We start from the raw sequence: 17846 nt of genomic DNA, 5'->3' as shown, positions 1-17846 counted from the left end.
CATGATGTCCAAAGCACCGCCAAATTGTGACAAATTAAGAGAAAAATGACAAAGGAAGATACATATTTGTGATATGTAAAAAGGAAAAGGAAGAAAAAGAGGCGAGCAAGACCCTTTTTCAAGCCTTTCAAAATGCTTAGATTTCCCACCTTTGTGAAAAGCAGTAAACAAAATTATAAATGTGAATAACCGATTTTGGTTCATGATTGTATTTCATTTTATTAAGCAACAAATATGAATATGCATCGATTAAGAAATAATTGTAATTATGGTTTAGGATTTATCAGTGTAATATAATAAACAGGCCCCTGATACCTTGGACTGTGAAGCTGCAGCAGACATTCCTGTGTAGAATTCATCATCCAGGCGCACGTTTTGAAAGGTCAAGCTTCGTAAGTTCGGCAATGTGAAGAGTCCTACTGCTGCTGCTACATGTACATGTGACGATGATGCGTTAGCTTCGAAGGACTTGCTAATACCCAATGTTTCACGAATCGGAGAACTTCTTCTTACCTGTACAACAAATAGAACAAATAGAATTTTAGCATTCGATCTGTAAATTTTATTTCCGATATAATTTTTGTTTAAACTTTAAAGTAGTTTTGCGTGTGTCTATTTGCAGTATAGAGTTTAAAAAAAAATAAGACCATGGTATATATTATTTTCACTCAGACAGATGGCAAGGATATGAATATACCAAGACCAAGAAAAGAATGAATCAAAAATTGAATCAAATTTGAGTTATATATAATCATAATGTGAATGTAAGAAGTACATGAACGACCAATAACAATAATAAAGGCATATTCAAAATATAACATGACCTACATCAGATATTTAGTTTGTTTGGTTGGGTGACCTATTTCCTGTGAAGGATGTGAGTATGGGTGCGTGTCTGTGTGTGTGTTTCATTGCTCTAAAATTGCCATGTAATATTGTTTTTCTTTCTTTTTTTAAAAGAAACTCAAGTTTTACACTTACAAGAGGAAGAGGTAAACGAATGATATGACTCTTGCTCTTGTATGAGACTATAATTACACCTTGCAGCCTGCTATAATACCCAATAACAACAGGAGAACATGGCAGGTTCTAAAAGATTATCGGTCAGTAGAACAGAAAAACAGACAATATATTGTGTAGGTCTCTTGTATTTGTATTTTTTTAAAGCACAATTTGCATATATAATCACTGGAGGCTCAACAGATGACAGCTAGTATTCCCTCAACATGATAACATTTCACAACTAGATAAATACAAATGAGATCTGTCTATAATTCTATTCACGGAACTTACTATTTCTTGCTTTATTGACTCCAGTGTGAAGATAAGTGCAGGAATTGGATGATCTATAAAACTAAGATATGTCTTCGTCTTCAAAAGATTCCTGACGGGATCAATGGCTTCCGAATCATGACATTCAAAAGCAACCTGAATGATGAATTTCATGTCATCAACTTTATTGCATAGGGCTTCCAGAACCGACTTTCCTACTTCGCCTCCATGAGCTGCAGTGAAGTAAAAGACATATCTGAATTCCTTGTAGTCTACTAAAAGAGTGTCTGCCAGGATTCTGTTGAATTCTCGACAATCTTCGTGGAACAGCGATGCAAGGTAGAAACTTGCTATGTACTCCTGCAGTAACTTATGAGGGAAAGAGAATTCCTGGATAAATTGCTTTTTTTCCATGCTAAGAATCCCGACCTCGCATGCAGTCCTTGCAGCCTCTATGCATGAGTCGAGCGCCTTTTCATCGAAGATGAGCTGTTTAACCAACAGACCTTGAAATGCAATACAACCAAGCTCTTTCATACTTTCATGAGCTTTGTTCATGCGGCTTCCATAGCCCTCTTCTAATTCATTTCGTTTGGAAGAGTATTGCTCTTGAAGTGAAAAGACGAGAAACTTCAAGAGTTGTGAGAATGTTTCCATTGTCTGAATATTTTCCCGCCCAGATGGTGTTTTCCACAGGCAACATAGCATACAGCAGAATATCGGGAAGGTTGCCATGTACTCAGAAACCACGTGGTTTGTATTAATGAAGTTAATGAGGGTCGAAGCAGACTGAGAATCATCTTTGAAAAAGTTTTTGATGTATGTTGACATGTTTTTCTTTGTGAAGCCCTTAACCTTACCAAACGTGTAGTGCTCATTAATCGTCATGATGCTCTTGATCTGATCAGCTCCAAAAGGACGGGTTGTGATGACCACTGGGGTATCAATGAATCGTTCTCCTCTTACGATCGATACGATAGCGTCATTGCAGTCTGGCTTTTTGATGTCAATATGTGCCTCATCTAGTCCATCCAATAAGATTAGGACTTTTCTCGGATTTTTCCTCACATATGCATCCACCCGTTCCCCTTTTATTTTTGAGTCATCTGGGAAATGCGCCATGACAGTATCACCGAAGAATCCGCTCTCTTTAATCTCTCGAAATGATTCAAGAAAAAGCAGATTGATTTCTTGAAGAATTTTACCCTCAGCCCAATCAAGAGCTATCTTAGCAAACAGCGTTGACTTCCCTACACCAGCTTCTCCAATGAAAGCTAATCGTGTTACAAAACCTTTCGGTGTATCAGTTTTTATGAATTTAAACAATCCATCATAATCTATTGGCTCCTCCTTATCCCCTTCCAATCCCAACATCAAGACGAGATTGACGTAGATGTGCTGAAGCCATGTCCGTGACTGAGAGTCCACAGGCGATGTTTTGATCTCACCAAATTTCTTGCGATATCTTCTTTTCAGTTGTTCTCTTAACTTCATTATTTCACTTGGCATCGCCTCATCGTCACCTGAGGAAAAAGAGAAGAGCATTATTGCAAAATAATGATGTAAATAAGAAAATTAGATACTTGGTTTGAACTTTGAAATCACTGCCGAGGAAGTTGATAACGTACTGCTGTTTCTGTTTAAACAGGTTCTGCTGATATTAAGTACTGGGCAAAGGATAAACACGGCATACAGATGCAGATCCGCGCATTTGAACCCCCTCCCCTTAAAATTAATGAAATCAATTTGCAGTGGGTATATGCAGGGCTGTTTTTCAGTCGGATGGGATTCTCTCTTGGTTTATCAATTCCAGTTGGATATGCCACTGGCTCAGATTTATATGTGTAAAAGTTAATGATTGTGGGACTTTGCTTTTAAAAGCGCAATTTCAGAGGGGTAGGAAAAGAAATGCAAAGACAGTGTGAGTGAGAGAATGGTTGTCAAGACGCCATGTGTATGGACATTTTGACCAGATATTAACTGAAAACCAGAAATAACAGTTTCTAGTGAGAATTGAACAGCAAATTGTTTCTGAAAGCTCACATTATGGCAATACTCTCTTTGTAAAGAGACCCTTATGAGATAAATTATCAATAATGGTGTGTCATTGTTTTTGTTTCACCGTGCAGTGTGAAAGTAGGACAGTAGGAAGTTACTTAAAAACCTTACTTAAACAAGTGAGTTTGAAAAGGGTACATCTCACAATTTAATATATTCCTAAATTTTAGTTTCAATTAGCGAATTCAGAGAAAACACATTAAATGGGGAAAATCTGTTAAATCCCCAAACAAACATTTCAAACACGTCAAATCATGAAAGGTATCCTGCTCAACAACGCTGTAAAGGCAATTATACTGTTAAAAGTACATTTATTTAAGCAAATACAGGTGTCAAAGACAGAAACTGTTCACAAAATATGAACATTGTTCATTACATTATATTTAATATGTGTTATCAATTGATGATTTTTAACAATAATGAGAGATTTAAAGCGTTGGGAGCCAAAAATTCCAAAAATTTGAACACGTGAACTTGATGGCAAAATTTCACTTCAATCTCTATAATGATGTGAAAGAGGATGTCATAAAACACACACTTCTGCAAAGATTTACCCCTAACATGTATTTGAAGATGAATATTGTTCTGGAAAACATTGACAATAATTCCGGAAGTGCCTCGTTCATAAGTTGCGCATTTACTATCTTTAGTAAATAAAGCTAGATTGGTTCAAAGATAATTTTGTTAATATTATCAATATTACCTCACAGAATTTTGTATGTTAACTCGATGATAGAGAGGTTGATTTGTTTTAAGCCAGTTTCTTTTGTAATAATTGCATGTGCAATCAAGCGGAGTGCTCCTCTCTGGACTGCCTTGAGTTTGAGCTTTAAAAAAGACACTTAAATACAAAGAGAAAATGTTTTCCCTCTTTTAATATTCATATGAAACAAGAAAGATATCTCACCTTTATTTTTGGAACAGTCCTCTGTTTGTTGTACAGTGTATTGTGCAGATTCTGCTGATGTAAACAAAAAATTACCGGTAAAAGGAAATGTCTTGTAATGAGTACTTCATAAGGAAAATTATTGTGGAAATTAAAGGTTTGAATATATTATTATCATGTACTTGATGTTATAATTCTCTTGTATCTCTGCTTCACAAAAAAGATTCATTGGAACTTTGACCTGAATCTTCTAACAGCGTTTAATATTGTGAATCCTAAGGAAAATTTGATATTTTTGTGTTGTTGATTGTTTTTTAAAACAATCAACAACAAAACATTAAAACTACTACCAGCCCTGACAACACTACACTTGTTTACTTTTCATTCAGTACAAAACGAAAAATTATTATTCCGTGTAAATATGATTCATTCAACTTATCCTGACGTGCATATATTTCTTGTTTTTAGGCAAATTAATTTTCTTACTGCTTTGAATAAAAAAATGTACCAACACATGTATTGCTCGTCTTTTGACATCGCTAAAAGCGGGGTGGCAAAGCAATTAAATTGTGTATTTTGTGATTAAAGCACCCTATTTGGCACAGAGGTATAGATTAACAGAGCAATATGCCATTTATTTTTCAAGATGTATGAATTAGAATCTAGGTTCAGAGACAGTACATTCCAAATTACCATTGACTTCCACGTTTCCTTTTTCTTCCTATTAGAGAGAATGGCTACCGTAAGTATGGAGGAACGTTCTTGGTTGGAAACTGACAATAACGATTTTGAAAACAAAGCATGTTTAATACACGGAAAGGTACCCCGAAGGAGTCATTTTTTAAAATACGCACAGCAAGCCCGAAGGGCCAAATTTGAGGTGTCTCAACATCAAGTTTTGCTTCGAAAATGTTGGACTACCTATGTGCCAAAGTTGGTGCTTTTATCACAAGATGCACAATTGGGCTAAAAATTCAACGTTATGCCGCCCCATTATCATGTCCGTGATCTGCTTTGAAACTTTTGAGTAGTCAAAAAAATGTTATTGTTATTGTAATTCGGATTCTCTTTTTGTTTCTGTATGAAACGCATCATTAAACCATCGTATACAAAGAATCTCTTACCAGGTACGGGAGTGCTTAGATATTGGTCTGCCAGGTTATCCAATCGAGCTTCTAATAGTGCCGACCTCAATGACGCCTTTTCAGTCGTAGGTGTTTGTCCCTTTTGCCACATCCTGAGCAAATCCAATGTTCCCATGTAATTCCCTCCTTGCCTTTCGTTTTGTGCAATCTTGCGACCGATTTCTCCGGGCCCAAATCCCAAGGCTTTTCCGAGATCATCGATGTCTGAATCTCTGTGTAGGGCCTTGGCTATCTCCTTCAAGATGTCATCAAAATCAACATTGGCCACTGAGCTCATTCTGTATTTAGAATATGTATAGGTAGGAAAGAAAGCTGTGTTGATTAAATGTAATCATGACATAGTTAAATTGCAACAGCAACAACATCAGCAAAAGTCACTGCAGCTGCTTGTGAACATGTCTCTTCCACCTCTAGTAAGCCAGCCTTTTTGAAAGCAGCTCTAAGAATTGGAAGTTGCTTGGATGGTTTGAATATCTCTGCCCAGTTCTGAAGCATCATCACGTTACCATTACTTGTCTTTCTACCTCCAGCCCCATTTTTATCTAATGCCTGTTTGATATCAGGAATCTGGACTCCTAGCAGGGGCGTCGCTAAAGAAGGGGTGTGGGGCTGACACCCCCCCCCCCCCACCTGTCAGGATATTTTCGGTAAAATTGCACTGCCATTGGGAACAAGAAAAAAAGGAAGGAGAGGAAAGAAAGGAAAAGAAAGGGGAAAACAAAGGAAACAAGGGGTTAAAAAGAGAGGAGAGAGAGAAGGTAAGAGTAAGAGAGAGGGGGGTTGTTGAGTGGAGTCATCTCGTCGAGGGAGCAAGAAATATACGCATAGTTAAGTCAAAGTGGAATACGTTAAGTACACAACCACCCACAAATTTCCCCCTTCAAAAATATTAAGAGAATGGGGTAACTGTTCTTTCCTTTGTTTTGTGTGCCTGCTCTTCAGATTGCTTTTGTATTCCCCTCCCCCAAGACCTTATCCACATTTGCCACTCTCTACCAACTGCTAGGGTAATACAATTGCAGGGCCCTCAGGAAGAGCAGCATTAATGCTGATGAGAGGCTTCCCTGGGTAAAAAAAAAAAAAATTAAATATCATAACCCTATCCCACTTGCACAAGAAGTAAGACCTAAAAACATATATCACATCAATTAATGCAAAGTACGTACATGTTCATGCATCTTTTTTAGTGGTATTGTGTTGAAGAAAAATGTGAATATTGTTTTAATAATCATGCATGTTCGTTATTAAAGTGATATTGAAAAAAATAATACCGGTAAGTAATATGTTTACATACTAAAGCTTTGAAAAATTTGAAAGGAGGAAAAATTTATGAAGAGGTGTCGTGGATGAGTGGATACGTCGCCCGACTGTCGATCACTAGGTCCGCAGTTTGAGTCCCGCCGCGGCACTAATGTACTTTGGCAAGACATTGATCTACATTTGCCACTCTCTACCTAGGTGTTAAATCGGTACCGGTATGAAGAAAATGCCTTAAAATGCTGAGAGCGTTGAAATCGGCAGCCTAGCATAGCCGGGTAATGTTGGAGCGCCTTGAGAACCTTGCAAGGTCGATATGTGCGCTATATACATGTAAGAATCCAATATTATTATTATTATTATTAATATTTTACCTTTAAAAAATGTTCAATTGTAGGGCCTATATAATTGTTCCTGTTTTGAGTGTACCTATAAAGGGGTTGGTGTATCTTGGAGGCTGGGTTGTTTGTCATTTAAATTATTCCCTATAATTTCCCTAAAATAGTAGTGCACACACAATGAATGTTATATTCATACTAAAAAAGTGGCGTGATAAAAAAATAAAAAAACACTTACAATGTACGTTTGGTATTTTCCAAAATTATTTCACAACATCATAAACATTAAGTTAAACATTATTTAAAGCCATGTTTGCTGCATTCAGCACAAGAAAATTGGGTTTACTAACATTGTCATGTATAAATTTTTAACCAAACTTGCACTTCAACGCAACGCTGTTTTGCTCTGCAAAATAAACAAAATGGCGACTTATACAGTGTCTACCCATTGCAAGCTCGGTACAAACATTTTATTCGACCGAGTTGCCGTGTTAATTGCAATTGCAACAATTTCAGATTTGTACAATTTAAATATTGAGAATCTCCCGGAGAAAGATGAGCTAAAAATTGTAATTGTAAGCAGTAGGGGAGAGCATAAGTGCGCTGAGTATTGACATTGGCTCAACGTTACAGGATTCCTGTGACCATGGCAGAGTGGATGATGATGTGGTGCTGGTACTACCCGTAGAGGCTCCCAGGCAGAATGCGCTGACCATTCTCATGACCCAAGCACAAGGTTTCGCATTGCCGCAGACAAAAAAAAATAAAAAATCAGCCCGCCCGCCCCTACTCCAGAAAAGCAATCGAGGACAACCAAAAAAACAAATTTGAGGGGGGGGGGCGGGGCGGGGGGCCTTAATAAACATGTATCACAGTGCACAGTGAAATGCTAAAGTGCAGCTAAACATGTCTGTACCTTTTACTTGTTGTGACATCACTCGGGGGTTCAGTCATCTCTTCTGTTCGCAGCCTCTTTGCCATCGTGAATGGTATTCAGGCTGAGGAGAAATGTCAACATATAAATATAGATACATATATGAAATATAATCACAAACATGGGGAACACTATATGGCGGTTTATGGTTTTCCTGGGGCATATACATGTATACAGTATATCCGTAAAATTCTAGATTCAATTTTCAGAGACTTTGTTAACTCACGTGCGCTGGTCACTGTATGTTACAAACAGACAAGGTATTTTGAATCACACATTGCTTCACGAAAAAAAAAATGTATATAGTGATCAATTTATATTACTGCTTAGAATATCATAGATATTTTTGAGAAAGTTGCAAGTTGTGTACAAGATCTGGCGCTCGTGTACTTTCATATCCATTTTTGACCAGTGACTTCAGCGTGGAAATACCCCACTAAAACATACCAAAAAATCAACTTATCACAGTTTTCCTTCATAATCATTTTGCCTTGCGCGTAGACTAGAAGGGATGAGATTTAGATGGCGTCATGCGCAGCGAGAGTTTATAATACGGCTGTAAGTTTTTCAACATGGATGTCGATTTTGACCCATATCCTGAAAAGGGACCATTAAACGTATTATACAGTCAAGAACTTTGGTAAGTGGACCCGATGTAGTTTAGCCTAGGCCTATAAATGCGTCTGATATGCATCCGCTAAAATATAGTATTCGGGCATAAGTTTGGGGAAAGAGTTCCATATGTACCCCGCTAAATATTATTACACTTTCTTTCTATCTCTCATTGTCTAACCCTAGTTTCCCATGTGTTATATATTACATTATTATTAGGTATATCACTCTGAAACATATCAATATATTTGTTTTTAATTTTAGTGGGGGTACGGAACTTGATAGCCAAGTTTGGTGGTCAGATCCGCTCCACCGAGTTTGCATAGGAGCGCCTATGGTTGGCTTCTGTCTCTAAAGAGAGGAGCCGACCCTACCCAATTCAGAGGCGAGCGAACGAAAGAGACGGAAATTTCGGTCTACGCTCAGCCCAACAGCATTCTTCCAGATGCTCAGGTAATTTAAAGGTAAAATGAAATGTACACAAAACAAACAACAATTTACAATAATGTGTTAACAATAGAAGTAGGGAGTCCAATGCCAAAATCTAACATTTTAATTACTCATTTCTCAACGTTAGAACTATTTTTAAAAGAAAGCAATTATCTTAACTACGACAACCCATCTGCTGACTCCAGAAATGTCATAAAATAGGAGATATCCAGCTCCAAAGTTGGGGATTCCTTCTAGGCTAATCCGTCTGTAAGAGCCTTGAAAAAAATTAATTTCATGGCCCGGCCCCCCCCCCCCCCCACTCAGTGTTATTAAGGGTATATGCTTGTTCCCTCTTTTTGAAAGCACCCCCTATCTGAGGACTGCCAACATTTCCGAACCCCCCTTTCGCGGGCTTTTCCCGGGCTTTTCCTGCCTTGGAGACCCCCCTAAATCGGGAAAAATGCTCATGGTCCCCCTTTAAATTCTGAATAATTTCTCAGGAGTCCAAAGAGATGAGAGAAAAAACGAAAAAACACCCCCTTTTTAAAGAAATCTCCGGGTGAAAAGTCAAATACACCCCTTTTTTTACAATTCTCGGGCCGGACTTTGTCGCACGAAAAGTACCCCTTTACCGTACATTTTGGCAACACGAATGCGGTCATTTCGACCTCTGAGTGGGGGGCCGGGTTTCATGGTCAATATATATTTTACGTTTATAACTATAGACAGGCCCGAGGGGATGTGCGTGTCATTGCCGAGACAAAGTCCAAAATTACATTTAAACTTTGCGCGAAAGTACAGTCACTCGTCACTCGTTAGCATTGGTAAACTTTGAAGCGTTTGAGACTGTGTACTAAGTTTTATTGAAATACCCTAAAATGAGATTGTGTAAACTGACTTGCTTTTGATACTCTACTCACAAAACATTTATGAAAAACAGAGATGAACAAAAAAGTAACGTTGATGATTATATTAGTCATATTTTCCATTGAAAACTCCACCACCTTTTTTTTCTTCAAAACCTGCCTTGTTTTGTTACGATCAACATATAAACCTTTCAGCTAGAACATGATAACAATGGCGTGCAAGAAAGAGACTATACCACATAGTACTGTTTTGTATACCTCTTTTGTCTTCAGGTAAACAATCTATGCAGATGATGAGGAAGATGATGCAAAAGATAAATACATTTTAGCATATTTATAAGTACTGTATAATGTTTGAAATAACCTTTGTATTCCGTGGATGTATACCTGATGAGTCTTTTCCACAAAACCCTAAATGCTGCATGTAAGTATTGGCTTGCATGGTAATGTAGATATACAGTAGGCTTGCGGATGCACCATGTGACTCCTCAATCCTCCCTCTCTCTCACACATGGTGCATCCGTAAGCCTACTGTAAACCCTAAATGTATGTTTCAAAATGCAATGTAGTATTGAGGATGATTGATGATGATATGTTTGGTATGCATTATTTGATATTTTAAATTTATGTTTACCTCATATTTGTTTATTGTTGGGTTGCACTCTGTAGATTATGATGATATGTTTGATCTTGTGTTAAAATTGGCATGCACCCAGTAGATTTTCACCATGTTTGATCTTCTTATTTAACACAAGATCAAACATATCATCATAATCTACAGAGTGCAACCCAAAATTTCTTAACAACAATTGAAATTTCTTTCAGGAAGCCTAACATTAAAAGCTTTTTTTTTAAATTCAAATAGCATCGTAGAGACAATGAACAAATAAGAATAATAATACAACGTCATTAAGCTTGAGACCGTTCACTTCTATCTTTCCCCGCCAAATAATCCGAAAAAGAGTCAACTGAGGGGAATCAACTGATAATCTTCTTTTTTTCTTCCACTGAGCCCACCCCCTGTAAAAGTTGTAAGTTTGTATTTGCCAGTTAAAGTCAATTTATTTAGTATTTATTGATTTAGCTTTACATTGCCATTATAAACTACAGAGGGCGTTTTGTCAAAGATTACTTTGACAGTTCTTAAGTTTTTCTAGTTTGAAGGTCAAAAACTGGTTTGGAGCCACCTGTTGTTGGCTGATTTACAATGATCATGTTTGCAACATGATTTCTGTTTTGTGAGGAAAATCTGTGGTTTTCTGGATCCTTTGTTCCTGAGAGCTGTTTCTACAGTATTATGGAGGCACAGAGGTTATAGTTAAAACACATATTTGAACATTATGAAAATGAATGTAAGAAAGGTGGTCCTACAGGAGGCTGTTGCAGGTGTCATGGAAAGATAAAAAGACAAATGTGTGGGTCCTGGAAAAGATTGGAACAGACTTGACCATCAGAAGGGGAATCATGGAAAGAAAACTTAACTATTTTGGGCACATTGTTAGGAGATCTGAAGGTATTGAGAAGCAAATACTGCAAGGATAGAAGGAAAACGGGGCAGAGGTCGTCCACCAATATCTTGGACTGATGATATCAAGAAAGTGTCTGGACCAGGAATGAAAGGTGCAGCACAAATGGCAGGTGAAAGAGTTGCATGACGTGCTCTCGTGAAGGCCACAGCAGCGCTTTACAGCGCCACCTGAAGTTGATGATGATGATGTAAGAAAGGTAGTTTTTAAGTTGTTTACATTGTATGAAACTTCACAGTAGCAGCAGTAATTTGTATAGCAAATGTATAACTTGTGTACTCACACATATGATTACCTTACCGGAGATATCTATTGAATATCTAACATGTCATTACATCTATAATTGATGTTTAGTTTTACTTAAAGTCGAGAGAAATAGTCAAGTAAAATGTATGATGCAGAATAAAACATTCTATGATGAAAATGGATGAGAAATGTTAGCATATTAATTTGTGTGAATGACAGGTCAAGGTTATGACTTTGTTATTGTATTCCTTGACTATGACAAAGTCATTCAAGCTCGCTAAATATGGTCTCATTTTCAGTTGAAACCGTGTTAAATCTGAGTTAGACATGATAAAGATGATATAAGTTTAATTGTGTGTTAGCTGTGACATTCTATATGAAATTCAAAGAGATTGGTCAAGTGTCTGACTTATAATTATAAGCTTTACAAGCAAACATTGAAAGGAGTTAGACACTGAATTCAGACAATGCCTTTGATTTATAGAATGCTATTTAAAATAGCTGCTATAATATTGTGAAACTTATATTCATGAGCACGTACTTGTTATGCATTCCTGTTATGCTTTATCATGTACAGTTTTCACAGAGTGTAGGAAACAAGAACGGAATAGAGCTGTGGAATGAGTAAGGATAAAAGATTCGTTCATCAAAGACAGAATGCATTCTCCTTGATGGTTATGACTTGAAATAAACTGACACTCCCGTAAAAACCCGATTCGTTGTAATTATTCAGCGTTTCGCCTCACTTAGAGTCACATCCCCCCTTGGACAAAAAAGAAAACAAAAATTGATGAAGAGGGGGGGGGGGTTACCCCCCCCCCCCTCCCTTCGTGTACGCGCCTGCACATGCACATGTACATACTCCGTGGCAAAAAGGAAATAAGCGAGGGAGAGGGCAATGACAAAAGAGAAAGAGGGGGGGGGGTTAGCCTATGACCCGGGTATAAATTCAATTCTTTTTAATTTATTAGACCCAGTACTGATGGTCATAATTTTATCTACCATGTGATTGCCATGTTTACGCCACACCGAATATCACCTCAATTTTGTTTATTGTTGTAAAGAACTTATTAGCTTGCACCCAGTAGATTTTCATCATGTGTTAGATCTTGTTATTGAAAAATAGATCAAACACATCATCATAATCTACAGAGTGCAACCAAAAATTTCTTAACAACAATTGAAATTTCTTTCAGGAAGCCTAACAATAAAATCTGTTTTTGATTCAAAGAGCATCGTTGAGACGATGAACAAATAAGAATAATAATACAACGTCGTTAAGTTTGAGACCGTTCACTTTTATTTCTCCCAGCCGAATAATCCGAACAAAAGAATCAACCGAGGGTAATCAACTGTTAAACAAATTTATCCTTGAAAAATTAATTAATACTGCTTGTTATAGTTTTTATTGAAGAGCAGCAAAGGCGAACGATTGTCGCTGCAATTCAGAAATCGATGCTTGGATTGGTTTTCTATCAATATTACCATGAGATATCAAACTACATGTACATAGAACTATGATCGACAAAAAAGATATTGTCTTGAAAACAGTCAGAAGCATTCAAACTTGAATGAATAAAACATAATGCAAATCAATAAGACTAGAATGAATAGGACACAAGTTCATTTTTAACCATTTATATCATCCAGTACCAAAGATCTAAGCAAAATTCGAGCCAGATTCATATAATGGTAAGCTTAAAGACAATGATTCATGACAAATTGTCAATTGTCATGAGTTTATCGTCTAGACGTTTTGCAAAAGATAATCAGGATAATATGGATCAGATAACAGGGAACAACTTGATGTCATCCTCCTAGATTTTGCCAAGGCCTTTGACAAGGTGCCACATGGAAGGCTTCTTCACAAACTGAACTTCTACGGCATACGTAATTGCACCCATGCATGGATAGCTGACTTTCTTTGTGATCGTATGCAGCAGGTAATCTTTGAAAGAACCGTCTCTACCAAGACCCAAGTAACATCTGGAGTTTCGCAGGGTAGCATCATCGGCCCAATGTTATTCCTGCTGTTCATTAATGACCTACCAGAGTACCTGTCTCCTGACACCACTGTTAGACTCTTTGCAGATGACTGCCTAGTTTATCGCAGCATCGGGTCAGAAGCTGACAGTGCACAACTCCAGGAAGACATCAATTCACTGGAGCAATGGGAAGCCGACTGGCTAATGGAGTTCAACCCGAAGAAATGCCAGGTCCTCCATGTGTCAAAAAAACGCAAGCCTATCATCAAATACTACATCGTTCATGGACAAACTCTGGAGCATGCAGATACAGCGAAATATCTTGGAATTCATCTGCACAAGAAGCTGAGTTGGAACCACCACATCGACCAAGTAACAAGGAAGGCTAACTCCACCCGAGCCTTCCTCCAGAGGAACATCAGGTCATGCCCACGAAAAGTCAAAGTACTCTGCTACCTCACCCTACTAAGACCGGTCATAGAATATGGAAGCATCATCTGGGATCCCTTTACCCAAGCCAATACCAGGAAGCTAGAGATGATCCAGAGAAGATATGCACGCTTTGTTTGCAATGAACATCGCAGAACAACCAGTGTCACAGCCATGCTCGACCAACTACAATGGCCATCTCTGCAAGAAAGGAAAGCCCAGGCGAAGGTAGCGATGATGTTCTGTTTCAAGAACTCGCTGATATCCATCCCCCAGACAGTTCTGACTCCATCACTACCTGCTTTGCTAAGAGGCCACGACCAGAAACTCCAAGTGCCATATGCTCGGACACAAGTTCTTCAAAGGAGCTTCTTTCCAGATGCCACCAGGCTCTGGAACTCATTACCGCAGGCCGCCGTCACCTGTACCTCTCTGCTAAGATAGCTATTTTCTAGATAATTGGCCTCTGTCTGACACCGCCTTATTTGTTTTTATTGATGTATTGACAAAACATATAGGCATCATCTGAACTTCCTTTTAAAATCAAATCAAAATTAAATCAAATTTGAGACTGTGATCAAAAGTTGTACCATATTAGTATTATTATCATTCTTTCTAATGTTGTTGATCGAGAGAGAGACAGAGATAAAACATAGAGAGAGTTTGGGATATATAGTCGGATGAGGGGGAGAGAGGGAAAGCGAGAGAGAGAGAGAGAGGAGAGAGAGAGATGATACAGAAGGACATAGAATGTAAATGACCGCACCTCCCCTCTCTCTCTCTTTCTCTCTCTCTTTCTCTTTCTCTCCTGGAATGTGTAGAATAAAGGAGAGGAGAGCAGAATAGACTGGAAAGGAATGAGAAAAATAAGAAAACGTAAAAGAAGATGGGGTGTCGATTATAAGGGAATCGAGAGAGAGAGAGAGAGAGAAAAGGGGGTACAGGGGTAATGTAAATGGCAGAGGCTGATACGCTAGAGCGCGCGAGAGAAGGAAAGGAATATATTATGTATATGCTGAAAGGGAGGGGGGTGCTGAAAAGGCTCGTATAACAAAAGAAAAAGGTCTATCCGTATTGAATTTACACACCGGACTTATGCTGTAAGGGGGGGGGGGTTGCTTGGAACACGCATATGCGTACCCTAAATAACACTGACTGGGGGCGGGGCGGGGGATAGGGATATAGAGATTTACAACCACTCTCACCCCCGTCTCAAAGTTAGAATTTATTGTAAAAACTTAATGAAAACGATTATCAAAATTCATTATACATGGCCAGAATAATCACAATCCAATCTTTGGTAATTCTCCGGATTCTGCCCAAAGTAGAGAAAAGGCCAGGAAAGATAATAGTTACGCATTGTTAGTGTTAGGTTTAGGTTCAAGCCGTGAAGGTGAGGGTTAGGTTTAGGGCACTGGCGCACTGATAAGGAGGGGGGGGGGCTGAAGGGAGGGGGCAGTTGACTCCCCAAATGAAATTCAAACGTGGTTTACTTCTAATTCGATACCCGTGATTTACAAATGTTGCTGAAATGACATGATTTTCCGGATTTTTTTTCTCACTTTTTTATAATGTATACTTTTGTATGCGTTTGATGGACAATGACTCATTCCCAAGTATACAGTCGGGCAAAAAATATGCTTATTAAGAAGCCTACATGTTAGGACATGCGGAACGGCGGTAATCGGGGGGGGGGGCTAGAGCCCCCCTCCTCTCACTTTTTTGAAAAAGAGAAATGAAAAGAAAGAAAGAAGGAATAGCGACCTGCCAGTGTCACAAAATAATGAGATATCAAAAATGCTCATCTAGGACCGTAATGTATTGCCTAAAATCCCTGAGCTTCTGGGGGCTCCGCCCCTGTACCCCAAGCCAATTAGTGACTAGTAGGTGTCACAAATAAGGTATCAAAATATGCCCATCTGACCGTAATTAAATGCCTAAAACCCCTGAGCTTTCGGGGGCTCCATCCTTTGATCCCCACCTGGGCTTTGCCCCTGGAGCCCACGCCAATTTATTCTCTACTCGCTCTTCCTGAGCGTAAATACTTTAGCCCCCCCCCCTCCCCATACATAGTCTTAGTTTGTTGACCTGAAATGACCTTTGACCGTGACTTTGTGACCTCAAATCTACTCACGTGATTGAGAATATAAGCTTTGGTTTCCCAGTCACTATCTAATTTTTTTTTTAAATTTTGAATCTGAGTTTCGTTTTATTATAATTGTTAATGTTGTTAATATAAGGAAATTTATACTAAAATTAGGAGCTTAAACCAAACGATAATTGACCCACAATGTTGGAGAACTCATTCATGAAATTCGAATGAAGCAGATAAAATATATATCGAAGCGTAATGTAGCCCTTGCCTTACTTTTTTCCCTTCATTTTTGTCCCCAGCGATGGTGGTAGTGAGTGTGCATGACTGGGAACGCATTGCTGTGGTGTGTGTGTGTGGGTGTGTTTTGTGTGCGTGTGCGTGTGTTTGTGTATGTGTTCTTTTGCATTTGTGGGGTGTGTTTTTGTTAGGGTTAGGTAGTAAGGGCAGGGGTTATAGTTTCTTTCTTATCATAGCTGATTTCATTCCACACAAAAATCGATTGTTATTTGTAAATTGTACCTGTATTGAGGGAATCGAATTATGTTATTATGATGAACAAAAATGTATTTCGAAGAATTATTTGTATTGTTCCAATATTTAATAATTTTGTAATAAACGTTACGGAATAGCAAAAATGAGAATGTGTGGGTTGGTGCCTGTGTAGTGATACACCAAGCAAACAATCAGCGAATCCTGACGTCCTTTTGACATTTGTTTTCAAGATGGAAATTCCTGCAGGACTCATTATTATTATATTTTAGTCTGCCAATGACATTGTGTGCAATTACTTTCCTGACTTGTGGCGGGAGGGTGAATCAACTTAACATTGTGCTTAAAGTAGATCATTGGAATGAACAACATGGGGCGATTGACCACGTTGACGTGTAAGAGGGATGATTTTAATATTATTTATAAATTACTATAGCCATGTAATAATTATTAAAGTATAACATCATGTAGGAAGGAGGATCTCTATGTCAAGTTGAAGACAAAATCATCACCCTACATTTGACGATTCTACAAGTAACCTTGCTCGCAGCATTACGAATTTTCTTCCCTAAGTTAAAAACATAGGCCAGAATTCACAAAGGAGGTTTGTCGACACCCCTTGGTTTTCGTACGTCATATATGACGCGTTTTCACGCGTATTTCACAAACCTTGTTTGTAAAGAACAAAGGAGGTTTGGCGAAACAAACCTTGGTTTGTCGACAAACCTCCTTTGTGAATTCGGGCCATTGTGTTCTGTTACTGATTTTGAGTGTAGTGTGTTTTTTTTCTTCTTTGTATATATTTTGTAAAGGATATAGATTTGCGTATGGACCCTGGATTCTTTTTTTAAAGAGAGAGAGAGAAGAGAGAGAGAGAGAGAGGAGAAAGAAGATGGACTTTGCCTGGTAAAAGAAGAAAGAAAACCGCATTTGAAAGGAATATTCTGAAAGAAACGTACCTTGATTGAAATCATTTGTAATGATGTTCACGCTGGTAGGTTTTTTTAATTTAAAAATAAAATCATTTTATGATCACTGATTGTGACGTCAGGCGCGTGGGTTCCTAGAAGCTCAAAACAGGTTTGTCGAATAGATTCTTTAGAGCAAAATTACAATAGAAAACTATTTGAAGTGTAAGCATGTCCAAATTTGGTATTACTTCGTTCCAATTTGATACAACATTCTTTGCTGAATAATATACGAGAAAACTAAAACAGACATTATAATACTGGAAAATGGAAACAATATTTTGGTTTCTTTTTATGACACTTAAAGG

At 38.1% G+C, this 17846-nt stretch overlaps 1 protein-coding gene across 1 annotated transcript; it reads right to left on the bottom strand.

Moving 5' to 3' along the window:
* Positions 1-487: 487 nt before the first annotated feature.
* Positions 488-8036, bottom strand: LOC100891859 (NACHT, LRR and PYD domains-containing protein 3). The gene is made up of 5 exons (XM_030978883.1): positions 7873-8036; positions 5341-5639; positions 4238-4288; positions 1356-2795; positions 488-513 (listed from the first exon to the last, which is right to left on the bottom strand). The coding sequence occupies exons 1-5, from the start codon at positions 7935-7937 to the stop codon at positions 488-490; spliced, it is 1881 nt and encodes a 626-aa protein (XP_030834743.1). The 5' UTR covers positions 7938-8036.
* Positions 8037-17846: the final 9810 nt, after the last annotated feature.

The sequence above is a fragment of the Strongylocentrotus purpuratus genome, unplaced genomic scaffold, assembly GCF_000002235.5.
Source record: "Strongylocentrotus purpuratus isolate Spur 01 unplaced genomic scaffold, Spur_5.0 spur5_scaffold_1, whole genome shotgun sequence".
Taxonomy (NCBI): Eukaryota; Metazoa; Echinodermata; class Echinoidea; order Camarodonta; family Strongylocentrotidae; genus Strongylocentrotus; species Strongylocentrotus purpuratus.
This window is presented reverse-complemented; position numbering and strand designations above follow the sequence as displayed.

Coding starts and splice junctions, on each gene's coding strand:
- LOC100891859 (XM_030978883.1), bottom strand. CDS start 7,937: ATGGCAAAGAGGCTGCGAACAGAAGAGATGACTGAACCCCCGAGTGAT. Junction 4,289..5,340: donor TCTAAGCACTCCCGTACCTG/GTAAGAGATTCT, acceptor TTACATCAGCAG/AATCTGCACAATACACTGTA. Junction 514..1,355: donor GAAGACGAAGACATATCTTA/GTTTTATAGATC, acceptor TTTGTTGTACAG/GTAAGAAGAAGTTCTCCGAT.